The 12,857-nt window shown below is 52.3% G+C and overlaps 1 protein-coding gene and 1 pseudogene across 1 annotated transcript; one reads left to right on the plus strand and one right to left on the minus strand.

The window, feature by feature from the left end:
• Positions 1-1,998: 1,998 nt before the first annotated feature.
• Cdk9 (cyclin dependent kinase 9) lies at positions 1,999-7,637 on the minus strand. Its single transcript, XM_021192671.2, has 7 exons — positions 7,089-7,637; positions 6,556-6,637; positions 5,207-5,297; positions 4,784-4,950; positions 4,500-4,671; positions 4,239-4,387; positions 1,999-2,848 (listed from the first exon to the last, which is right to left on the minus strand). The coding sequence occupies exons 1-7, from the start codon at positions 7,538-7,540 to the stop codon at positions 2,483-2,485; spliced, it is 1,479 nt and encodes a 492-aa protein (XP_021048330.1). The 5' UTR covers positions 7,541-7,637; the 3' UTR covers positions 1,999-2,482.
• Positions 3,611-3,816, plus strand: LOC110317846 (annotated as a pseudogene).
• Positions 7,638-12,857: the final 5,220 nt, after the last annotated feature.

The raw sequence follows: 12,857 nt of genomic DNA on the forward strand, positions 1-12,857 counted from the left end.
CAGCTGCTTCAGGGATTTGTACAGAAACGTTAGTTTCACGTGTGCAGGTGTCCTGTGTGTGCGTGTGTGTGCACGTGAAGGTCAGGGTCTTCCACCATACAGGTGGCTGAGATGGAACTTGGGTCACGGAGCGATGTCACTCGGGCACTTTTACCACGGAGCATTTCAGCTCCAGAGTTTCAGGCTGGCTCTGTGGCTTATCACATGGGTAAACCATCCATTAGGAAACAGAGGCATGGAAGGTCAGAGCTACACACTTGCACCAAGTTCAGAAGTGTGGCACTGGCCTTGTGTCTGTTCCAGCCTCTCCAGACTGAGGCCTTTGTCTCTATGCCTACCCTTGCATCCTCAGCTATTCTGAATATTTCTCATTCTGCGTCCATGACTTTGTAATGAATGCAAATGTTCACACACATGCTTGTTTGTATAATGTCCATGTATGTGTGCAAGTGTGTGGAAACCGGAGGTTGACTGGTGTCTCTTTTTTAAGCCATGGTCTCATGCTGAGCCTACCCACTCAGCCTGACCAGCTGGCCAGACCCTTCTCTCATCCTTCGTGCTTCCTTGTGCTTGGACAGCAAGCACTTGACTGACTCCCACCTCCCCAGGCCTTCACTTCTGATAGACTCTACTCCATCAGAGTGATTGGAACCTACTAGAGCCTGAATTCCCAGCCATTAAACTTAAAAGGAAAAAGGCGACTGGATAAAGTCCCAAGGGCTATGGTGAGCACTAAATCCAATAGGTCTATTATTATGCACAGTGACTTCCAGGAAGCTTCAGAGGAAGTCAGTGACTACAAACCCGAGACTGGGCATGGCTCCGTGGTAGAGCACTTACCCAGTTCTGGGTCCAATCTCTAGCAAAGGGCTAAATACTTCAGGGAAGATATTCTGAAACAGAACAGTTCTATTAGTTTGTCTTCATGTCACCGAGCATTTGAAACCTGCTGGTAGCCACAAAGACTGTTCTAAGTTCTAGTTATACCAGGTTCAATAATGTCCTCTCCAATCATACCCTAAGAATGTGGCCTTGAGGGGAGATGGTCTCCGCAGACATAACTGATTAAGATGGGGTTATCCTGGTCAGTAAACCCAACAACAGATATCTCATAGACACATAAACAGAAGATGCCGAGGGGTGTTTTCTAGAACCAAGACTGCTGTGTAAATGGTGGTGCATACCTGCAGTCCTGAACATCCTAGACTACATGACAGCTTTGTCTCAAAATAAAGGGCTGAGAGATGGCTGAGTGGTTAAAAGCTCTAGCTGCAAATCCAGAGGACCCTGGTTCAATTCCCAGCACGTACATGGCAGCAGCTCACAACCATCTTTAACTCCAGTTCCAGGGAATCAGCCCTCTTCTGGTCTCCCTGGGCACCAGGAATACATAAGAGTATAAACATGCAAAAAAAAAGAAAATACAAAAAACACAGGCCAAGTACTGTATCAGCTCCCAGAGCTAATGGACTAAAATTGTCCTTTTCAGGCAGCTCTGTGATGTCACGAAGACCCCAGGAAACTCTTGGGGAATCTATCGCCTAGGTCAGTACTCTAAGGGTCCCCACCCTGTGTCCTCAGGATGATCCCTGTCTCCACACTGGCCTTCCTTGTTGACCTCACCCTGACCCATGCTACAGCCACCCGACTGCGCTCTGGTCACTTCTGTTCTGCTTCCCCCAAGCCCTGGAGCTACAGGCTCCACTGTCACTCTCTAAGTATGCAGTGCTCTGCTTATGAGCCCAGTCTGAGGATTTAGGAGCCAAAGCAGCCCGGGCCCAGCAGCAGCTTACAGCACTTGCCAACACCAAGCACAGGACACTGGCACCGTGGACACGCCTTCTGTGGGGGTGAGGAACACGGTGGAAGTACCCCGGAGGAGAGGAGGGTAAACCCCAAATATCTCCAGAGTATTGGGTGTGTCCTGGTTGACCAAACCCTAGCTTCTGGCTGTAGGACAAGAGCTGAGGGAAGGTCTGAACACAGGAAACACAGCCATTTACTGGAAAAAAATAACCAACTTTTAATTTAACCAATCAAACTGCGTCCAGGAATGTCTCTAAACTTAACAAAACAAAATAAAATTCTCCTTTTAAAGGAACCAGGAGTTCACACAGCCCCACGCTCCTAAGGTCTAGACCAAAAGTAGCCCATTTTGGGGGTGCCTCTGTCCCTCAAATTCTCATCCAGAGGAAGGGCTAGCGATGGTGAGGGACCTGTACTTCCTCTCACCATGCAATTTCTTAAGACAGTCACAGTGGGTGAGGCTCTCCCACCTCACTTTGTGTCCACGCTGAGACCTCCAGAGAGGGGTGGGCAGGATAGCTCCACCCCCAGTCCACTCAGCAGCTGTTCCCAGTGCCAGGGTGGGAGTTAATATGTACTGGAGGAGAAAAATCTCAAACATCCCATCATGTCACACGTTCCATGCAAAGGAAGCAATCCACTCCTAACCTAGGACCACCACTGGCCAGTTCCAGCCTCAGAAGACACGTTCAAATTCCGTCTGGTTGGTGGTGGCGGGATTTCTGCTCTGGTTGGTGGACTGCTGGGTGATCTGGCTGCCCTTCCGCCGTGGCGGTGCCAGGTACTCAAACATAGACGTCAAGTGAGTAGACAGCATGCCCTTGAGGTCCGAGGGCATGGGGTCCGACCAGAAGAAGTCGTGGTTGAGGGCATCATCACTGTCAATCCGCTGCGCTGGGTCCAGCACCAGCAGCTTGTCAATGAGGTCCAGAGCATAGGGGTCCCGCACGTAGGCCTTCAGACGGTCCTTCACCTTCCGCTTCTGGCCCTTCACAAGTTCCAACTTTTCAAACAGCTCATACTTGTCTACATTTGGCCACACCTAAGGGAGGTGTTGAGGAGAGAATGGAGTTGGAAGAATGTTATCTGAGCTGCCAGGGGGATGGATTTCTACAACAATTTCTCCCAGACCTCCCCGCCACCACAGAGAATCATGTCTTCAAGTTAAAACCACTAGTCACCAGATGTAGCATACCCTAGTGCCTGAACACCTTACACAAGTCAGCGGGTATAAATGTGCCAGCTCCCGTTCAGGCATACTCCTATCGCACAAACAACACCTCCACACACGCACACGCACGCGCACGCGCACGCACACGAAACTGTCTCTAGAAGCCTGTGTTGACGCTTGGTCTCCAGCAGGTGGTGCTATTGGGAGGTGGCAGAAACTTGTGAGAGGAGGGGGGACCACCCAGAGGGGAAGGTATCCTGAGGCCCACTGAATCAGTGCTGAAGCCTCTGGTGTTGAGTGGGCCACCATTGGAGCTACATACTGGACCCTGCTCTTTAGCTCCCTCCCTGCCATGGCCACACCTCTCTCCAGTGGACTCTCTGCTATGACATTTAGCAGCATCTCTGCACCCAAGCAAAGGCTAAACAACCTTTCTGTTTTTCTGAACAAAAGCAATTCTTTGCACTTTTGTTTTTCTCAGGTACTCTGTCAAGGCAACAGAGAGCTCATAAAACCAACAGAGAAACCCTGTCTTGAAAAACCAAAAAAAAAAAAAAAAAAAAAAAAACCAAAAACAAACCGAGTTCTCTCCTAAGCTGTGTCTCTCTACGCTCAAACCGCCATCCCACAAACATGGATCATGTAAATCAGTTTGTAGAGCCCAGACGGCAGTTTGTAAAGGACTCAATTCGGCTAGTTAAAAGATGCACCAAACCCGACAGAAAAGAATTCCAGAAGATTGCCATGGCTACAGCTATAGGATTTACTATCATGGGATTCATTGGGTTCTTCGTAAACTGATCCATATACCCATTAATAACATTATTGTGGGTGGCTGAGTACTTCCTCATCATCGGACAAATTGACCAGTGAGGGGTGACAAGTTCATGAATTAAAACACTGCCTGGACGCTGCTTTTTTGGTTTTGTTGCTTTCCTCCTTCCTATGAGGTGTTCAGCTTCTCAATTAAAAAAAAAAAAAAGAATGGTAAGCACCGACCCAGGCACACACACCTTTGATCCCAGCACTTGGGAGGCAGAGGCAGGCGGATGTGAGTTCAAGGCCTGCCTAGTCTACAGAGTGAGTTAAGAGTTCTAGGACATCCAGGGCTACACAGAGAAACCCTGTCTTGAAAAATCAAAAATGACTGGCCAGTAAGCCCGGCCTGCACCAATCGGCTTCCTCTACAGACTCCACTCCCCACTACTGGCCAGAGGCCCTGGGTCTCTGCACCCCCAGGAACACCCAGTGGGTTACTCACCTCTGGCGTGATGGAGCCACAGAGCTGGCTGATGAGGGCGAGCTGGTGCTGCTCTGTGTTACCCTGCATGATAGGGCTACGAGTCCACATCTCTGCCATGATGCACCCAGCACCCCAAAGGTCAATGGGCGGGCCGTAGTCCCGCTCTCCTGGGAAGAAGAGGGTACCGGGAGTGCCTCTTAAGCCCAAGGGCCTCCTGAGACTCCATGTCCCAGGGCTGATGGCTCAAGAGGCCCCCTCTGCCCGCTCGGGAGTCCTCACCGAGCAGCAGCTCCGGAGGCCGGTACCACAATGTCACCACACGGTTGGTGTATCGGTTGGGCTGGCTATTCTTAGCTAGGCTGAAGGCACGGGCCAGCCCAAAATCTGCCAGCTTCAGGACCCCGTCGCGGGTAATGAGCACATTCGCAGCCTTCATGTCCCTGTGCAGGATCTGAAGGTAGGACACAAGAGCTCAGTCAGGTTTCATAGCATCCTGGAGCCCCACCCACACAGCAGCTAAGAGCAAAGAAGCCCCAGTCTGCCCTCCGTAACCCAGCCCTCACCTTGTTCCTGTGGATGTAGTAGAGGCCATTCAGCAGCATTTGCATCACTCTCTTGATCTCAGACAATGTGAACTTGACTAAGACATTGCTCAGCAGCCCAGCAAGGTCATGCTCACAGAAGTCAAACACCAGATAGATGCTGCCCTTGCAGCGGTTATACGGTGAGGCTGGTACAGAAGGGGCAGGGAGAAAATAAAAAATAAAAACCTGCACCCACCTCATTTTCCACAGCCAACTCCCAGCCCTCCAACCCACAGACACCCAACTCCAACCAAGATCCGAGAAGCTGGGTGGCTGGCACTCGGGTTGCAGAAGCAGGTGGACCTCTAAGTGTGAGGCCAGCCTGGTCTATGGTGCAAGGTTCAGGACAGCCAGGGAAACCTTGTCTCAAATCTCCCCTTTCTCCCAAGCCAAGCAACATACCTTTGGTCCGACAAATCTCAATTAGGTTCACCACATTCTCATGTTTTAGAAGCTGTAGAATCTTGATTTCCCGCAAGGCTGTGATGGGGAACTAGGGAAAGAGGAAGTGGTCAAAATTGAGCACAACTGACCGAGGAGCTGGGGGTGTGGTGGGGTGTGTTTGGGGTCTATACTGAGGAACAGAGGTTGAAAGGCAGGCGAGAGAATCGTTCCTGTGTGATGGTTTCTATCTGAAATCCAAATCTAGTAGCAGAGTCAAAGAGACATCAGAACCACCCAAGTTCAAGGCCAGACTGGTTAGTTGAGCTCCTGATTCAAAAAGTAGGGAGAGAAGACATATCTCTATTTATCTGTAGCCAGCCTTTGCAAAATATAAAATAAGTGCAAACACACACATAGCTCAAGGAGCTAGATTCCGCCATCTAGACAACGGTGGCCTTGAACTTGTTTATGAACCATCTTTTTTCCTCAGTCTCATAAGTGCTCCAATTATAATCATAACTTTTGCCGGGCTGGAAATTTATTTTAGGCAACCCAAATAGGGATAAACACTTGTGGGTTAAGATCAAGAAATTTCCTGGGAATTTATTTACAGCAGTCAGGAGGCACAGCAGTTGACCCTCTGTGAATCTGAGAACAGCCTGGACCGAACAGTGAATTGGGGGCAGTTGGGAGTAACAGAGATTTTTGTATCAAACAAACAAAATGTTTGTAGAGTCCCTGTTTCAGGGAAACATACCACACCACATAACATAACACACCACAGCCCTGGCTGTCCTCCCAGAGGACCCAGGTTCAATTCCCCGCACCCACACGGTGGATCTTTTTAACTCTTGTCCCAAATGATCCAAGGCAACCCAGCACCTCTATGGCCTCCTCAGATACCCAGGTACCGGAGAAGCGTGCTGTACACAGATGTGCCAGAAAACAGAAGACCTATAGACACAAACACAGACAGCTTTTTCCTTACAAAGGCAATGCTGCACTTCAGAACATCACCTTAAGCTCAATGGCCTTTTAAACGTCTGTGCACAAATTGTCTCTTCATACGAAACAAGATTAACCGCCAAGCTAAGCTGAAAGTTTTCAGAGACCCAACTGCTAGAATCAACCTGCACTCCATGCAAAAAGGCATAGGCTCCCTCCCGTGGCTCCCACGAAACTTTGCCACTAAAGCTCAAAAGTCTACATGGAAAGCCAAATTCCTGGTTCCACGGAAAACCGAAAAAAAAAACAAAAACAAAACCAAAAACCACTAGGTGGAATCTCAGCACAAAACCCTTTGAAGTAGCAGTGTGGAAACCCAGCCCGGGTTAGAAGAAGGTCGGCCGGGTGGGCCGTATACTCACCCCCTCCTTCTCGTTCTCCATCAACACTTTCTTCAGAGCCACCTTCTGGCCCGTCTGACGGTGCTTGGCCTTAAAGACCTCCCTGCAGGCACAGAGAAAGACCCAAGGGACCCATGAGGCATTTCCGCAGGGAGCGCCCCTCCCCTGCGCGACGGGAGCAGCGGGAGCCCAGACCCACGGCGGGCGGGGTGCGGCCTCGGATCCGGGACGCGGTCACTCCACACCGCGTGTCTTCTGTCCTCCTCCCGGCCTCTGCTTACTCCGACTCGGTCCCTACTCCTCCCTTAGAGGTGGCCGCTCACATTCCGAGTGGCTCGCAGCAGCCCTCCCCAACCCCCATCGCGGGCCCCAGGCTCCTCCCCGCCAGTCGCCTCGGTTGGGCCCGGAGCGTCGGCGGCGAGGCCGAGCAAGACCGGGCAACAGCCACGGAGACAGAAGCTTCCCGGCCACCTCGGCCCGGGCTCCCGGCTCGCCGACGTCGGCCCTGGAAAGTGCAGGTCCCGGGCTCCCGGTCCCACGCGGCCTAATCTTACCCGAATGTGCCTTGGCCGATCTTGGCAAGTTTCTCGTACTTGGTGACCTCATCGCAGAACGGGCATTCCACCGAGTCGTACTGCTTGGCCATGGCCGCCTCCAGCGCGCCTCCGCCGCCGCCGCTGCCGCCGCCGCCGCCCCCAGCCGCAGCTCCCGCCGCTCCCGGTCCCGCCACACTCCAGGCCCCTCCGCGGCCGCGCCACTTCCGCCTCCAAGGCCACTTCCGGCCTCGAGGTGCCGAGCCCGCCTCTTCCGGTCTCCGCCCGCCGCCAGGCCCCCTGGGACTTGTAGTTCCCGGGAGGCCAGGGGGAGCCGGAGCTGCAGAGGAGCCTCCGCCGCCGCCACTGCCCCCGCCTCCGCCGCCGCCGCCAGCGCTGTTGGCGGCCCCGATCGGGGGCGCAGGGAGCCGTGGCGCTGGGGCTGGGGCTCGCGGCGGTGCGTCCCGCTGCATTGGCCCGGGCCGTGCTGCTGCCGAAGCTGCTGCCGCTCTGGCTCCCGATCCAGGGCCAGCCGCAGTGCCCTGCTCCTCCTCCTCCTCCGACGGCGCCGCCTCCGCCGGGCTGCGCGGGGCGGCGGGTGGAGGGGGGGGTGGGGAAGGCCTGGGGGCGGAGGCTCCCTGGCCAAGCCCGGCCCGGGGCGGCCGGGCAAGGGGGCGAGATAGGCAGAGCAGAGGAGAGGAAGCGGCCGGAGAGCCCGGGAGGGGGCGCGTTATAAAGGGGGAGGTGCCCGTCCTGGCCTCCCCTCCCCCTCCTCCCGCCCCCTCCCTCCTCCTCCCACCCTCCGCGGCCGCACCTGCCGCCGCCGCCTCCCGCCCTCCCGCTCCCAGTCCAGCGTCCGCCCTCGGCGCGTCACTGCTCGCCGCCCCTCCTCTGCCTCTGTGCGGAGGTGGGGCTCCGCACTAGACACCTGCCTGCGGCGCCCTGCTGCGTGCCTCAGTTTACCGCCCCCCCTCCCCGAATGCCAGCTGCCACAGAATGGCCCTTCTTCCAGGGCCGGGAGTGTGCTCCCGGTGAGGCGACGGCAGGAGGTGCCGTGGGAGCGGCCTGAGGCCAGGGGAAGAGAGAACTGCCCCCGCTGCCGCCTCTGTCGTCTCAGCCACCCGCCGTTGACATGGCAACTGACGGCCGCCAGGGGGCGCGGCAGCACTGTGGGCGGTGAGCGAGCAACGCTCAGGCCTAAACCCGTGGATCCTGTGTTGTCAGGATGGACCTTCCTTCACCTAGCTGCGCCAAAGCCGGTCTATCCAGAGTCAAGCATCCCCAAAACTGTTAACATTGAGCCTGCACTCCTGGTGCTTTTGAAATGGGTGGGAGCCCGGCCTTGATGACGCTCGCCTTTAATCCCAGCACTTGGCAGAGGCAGGCAGATTTCTGAGTTCGAGGCCAGCCTGGTGTACAGAGCGAGTTCCAGGACAGCCAGGAAAAACAATAACACAGAGACAGAGAGGAGAGCCTGAAGTCTGTTCTGTCTTCCTCTACTGTTTTGAAATTCTGAGCTGATCGTGGCTGATCTTTCCAGCGTTTACCTCCTGGGCTGTGGTCCTGCAAACTCCCTTCTGTTTCCGTTTCCCAAACCTTTCCTGTCTTCAGAGTTGCCACCCCACTCTCCAGGGTCAGCTGCAGGCTTCCCGTCTGCTTCCACCTCTTGTTGGATGGAGACAGGTCCTGGCTGGTCTGGTGCTCACCGAGTGCTGACCCTTGAACTCCAGGCATCCCCTCCACCCCAGCTCGCGGTATCACTGTGTCCAGCAGTGCTTTCCCAGTTTATCCCACATTGTCTGGGCTTGAAGGTTCTTGGAAGGAGGATGGGTTTCGGTGACCCTGGAGCCCCAGAGTACCTGCTATGAGAAGGGTCCCGCCAGGAAGACCCTCCGTAGAGCCAGGGCTTTAGGAGATCAAGCAATATGACAGGGAGTGACCCAGAGCCTACCTTCCTGGATACACTACTTACCTGAAACAAGAAGCATGGGGAGGGGGGCCACGACCAGGGGTAAGAAGAAGAGCGTAAGTGCATTAATCACATTGATAGGATGTGGCTGAGTCCTACCTTTAGCCCGCACAGGAGTTATTTCTATTATCAGTTATTCACGGGGCACTGCTCTTCCCTCCACTGTACATAAGGACCCTGACACTCAGAGGTGAGATGACTGGGCCATGGTCACACAGCCAGTCAGTGGCCACACTAGCTTTGAACCAGGTAAGTTTGGAATAAACTCCCACCGGTCCTATGTCAAGGCCCCTCCCAGTCTGGGTTCAGCATGAAACCAAGGCAAACCTTGGGAATGCTCTCACCTGGCTGGTGCTCGCTGGGGGCTGGGGGGTTAGGAGGGAGGTGTGGCAAGTGACAGTAGCACTGAGGGCTGAGGTCTTTCATGTGGATGCTACTGTCAGAGTTTTAAGCCATGGCTGGTGCCTGTTTCTCATGAGCCCTCCCTTAAGTCACATCCTGTGGGCAGAGAGGCTTTAGCAGGGTTTCCTGTGATGTTGTCACCTCTGGCCCCAACAAGAGCCCTGACATCTTCCAGTCACTTCCTCAGAGTCCTGGGCCCTCAGCCCTCCACAGGGAAGCAGTGATGGTCTTTGTAAGGCTGCCCAGTTCTGAAGTCCAGGTTCACCAGCACTGGTAAATCCAGGCGGGAACCAGGGGGAAATTAGCCTTTCGAATCCACTTTGGCTACTGCTTGGTTGGCTGCAAATAATGCCTGCTTCCTGTGGATTGCCAAAACCACCAAGGCCCAGTGTGTGACCCAGCCTCTGTCAACACCTGCTGACTGGCTGGCTAATGACTTCCCCTCAAGAGGGTCCCGTGTACAGCCATTTAACAGCCACGGAAAGCCAAGCCTGGTGGCAGACAGCTGGAATCCCAGCTACTAAAGAAACTGAAACAGGCAAGTTCAAAGTCCAGGACTTGTCTGGGCTAAAGAGTAAGTTCAAAGCCAGTTTAGAGTCTCTGTGATACCATGTCTAAAACAACAAAAAAAAATTAAAGCCAGGTATGGCCCACACGTTTAATCCCAGCACTCAGGAGGCAGAGTCATGTGAGTCTCTGTGAGTTTGAGACCAGGCTAGTCTATACAATGAGTTCCAGGTCAGCCAGAGCTAGATAACAAAAATCTGTTTCCAAAAAAAAAGAAAAAAAAAGAAAGAAAGAAAAGAAAAAAGAAAATACAAAGCCTTAGAGTGATTTTCTTCTTCTTCTTCTTCTTCTTCTTCTTCTTCTTCTTCTTCTTCTTCTTCTTCTTCTTCTTCTTCTTCTTCTTCTTCTTTTTTGGTTTTCTTGAGACAGGGTTTCTCTGTGTAGCCCTAGCTGTCCTGAACTCGCTTTGTAGACCAGGCTGGCCTCAAACTCAGAAATCCGCCTGCCTCTGCCTCCCAAGTGCTGGAATTAAAGGCATGTGCCACCACAGCCTGGCTCAAAACCTTTTTTTTTTTAAAGTTTTATTTATTTATTATATGTAAGTACACTGTAGCTGTCTTCAGACATTCCAGGAGAGGGCGTCAGGTCTTGTTACGGATGGTTGTGAGCCACCATGTGGTTGCTGGGATTTGAACTCTGGACCTTTGGTAGAGCAGTCGGGTGCTCTTACCCACTGAGCCATCTCACCAGCCCCTCAAAACCTATTTTTAATGATGGTTCTTAAACACTTTCTTTAAACCTTCCTTTTAGCCTACCACCCACCAGAAATAGTGGGAAAGAAAGGATGGGGGCAGGGAAGTGAACCTATTTAGAAATGGTTCTTTGGAGCAACTCCCATCTGTTTTGTCTGGAAATTGGCAGTCCAGTTCACTGGTTAGCAGCGGCAGCTCGATCCACTCACAAATACAAATCCACTCATGGATACACCAGCAGTCTAGTTCGGTAGAGTTGGGATAGTAAACAAGAATCAGCAGTGGTGGCACTACCTAGCAGAGACAGGCAGGCCTCAGCCTCGGCTCGAGTCAGTAGGAGGGACCCTGAGGGATGCCAGGCAGGAGAAGTTCTTGGCTGTGTCTCAGGGAAGCAAAGATGTGAGGCCCACAAGTGCTACACAGCGAGCTCTATAAGCAAGCCACGTCAGCCTCCGTCACTGTCCATCGAGTCCTGTTTTTTACCCACTCCAAACATCATGTGTCCTCCACGAGTCTTACCTCAGAATGTGTGTCTGTCTCAGCTGACATCACTCTGCCAATCAGCCAGAAGTTTTTTGGTGTGTTTCTCTCTATGGAGTCCCAACAAATGCAGCTCAATTATGCAATGTAAGGTGGACTAATACATGGGTGTTGTTAGCAAAGAATCCTTCATCTCGTGCCCTTTTACATGTTTGCTTTAGCAGAACATCCTCCTATCTGCTTCAGTGAAACCTTCCTTCACAAGTCAGCCTTAGTCATTCGTTCACCTGTGTTCACCTCAGCTAAAAGTTCCTTCACATGTTTGCCCCAGCAAAACACCATACAACCAACTTTCCAAAGAACCCTTAAGTTTCCACTTCATATCTCTGTGAGTTCAAGGTCAGCTTGATCTACAGAGTTAGTTTCAGGAAAGCTAGAGCTGCACTGAGAAACTCTGCCTGGGTGTGTATGGGGGAATGGCCTCGATACATTTGAATGCTTAATCACCAGAGAGTAGAACTGTTTGAAAGGATTAGAAGGACTAGGAGCTGTAGCCATATTGGAATGGGTGTGGCCTTGTTAGAGGAAATATATCTCTGGGGGCAGGGTTTTGTTTTTTTGTTTTGTTTTCTTTTGTTTTCTTTTGTTTTTTGGTTTTTCCAGACAGGGTTTTTTTGTGTAGCCTGGAACTCACTCTGTAGACCAGGCTGGCCTTGAACTCAGAAATCCACCAGCCTCTGCCTCTCAAGTGCTGGGATTAAAGGCGTGCGCCACCACTGTGGTTTCAAATGCCCAAACCAGGCCCAGTATGTGTCTGTCTGCTACCTACAGGTCAAGATGGGGCTCTCAGCTGCTGCTCTAGTGCCAGCGTGCTGCCCTGGTCCTGCCATGATCCACACTATGATCTTAATAGACTAGCCCTCTGAAACTGTAAACAAGTTTAGACTTAAATGTTTTCTTTCATAAGAGCTGCCTTGGTCATGGTGTCTCTTCACAGCGACAGAACAGTCTATAGACACCTGAAGCCTGCTTTCCTCTCCTAAGCCTGGATAGGGTTAGGGTCTGTGGAGGGGAAGTGAAAGCAGGCTCACAAGATGCAAACATTCGAGCTGTTAAGCTGTGGGTATGCTCACTAGCTGAGGGGTACGGAACAGAGAACGGTTTGTAATACTGAAGGCCCCATCCAATCATGGAAGTTCTGCTCCCATTGGTCTCACTGCCTCTGCCTGGCCCTGTGTTGACATACATCATCTCCCTAAGTGTTACTTTAGTCCACTTAGGAGCCTCCTATGACTGGATCCAGGTGACCAGAAAAGAAATGGGTTCAGTAGCCTGGCTAGGGCCACACAATCAAAGAACTGTGGAGCTGGGATTGAAGTTTGGTCTCTGCTACACTGCCTTTGTTTTTGTTCATTTTGGTTATTTGTTTTTGGTGTTTTGCTTTTCTGAGACAAGGTTTCTCTGTGTAGCCCTGGCAGTCCTGGAACTTGCTCTGTAGTTCAGGCTGGCCTTGAACTCACAGAGATCCTCCTAACTCTGCTTCCTGTGTGCTGGGATTAAAGGTGTATGCCACCACAGACCAGTCTTTTTTTTCCTTTTCTTTACTTTTTTCTCTTTTTTCTTTCTTTCTTTCTTTCTTTCTTTCTTTCTTTCTTTCTTCCTTCCTTCCTTCCTTCTTTT

Source organism: Mus pahari, chromosome 3, assembly GCF_900095145.1.
Source record: "Mus pahari chromosome 3, PAHARI_EIJ_v1.1, whole genome shotgun sequence".
NCBI lineage: Eukaryota > Metazoa > Chordata > Mammalia > Rodentia > Muridae > Mus > Mus pahari.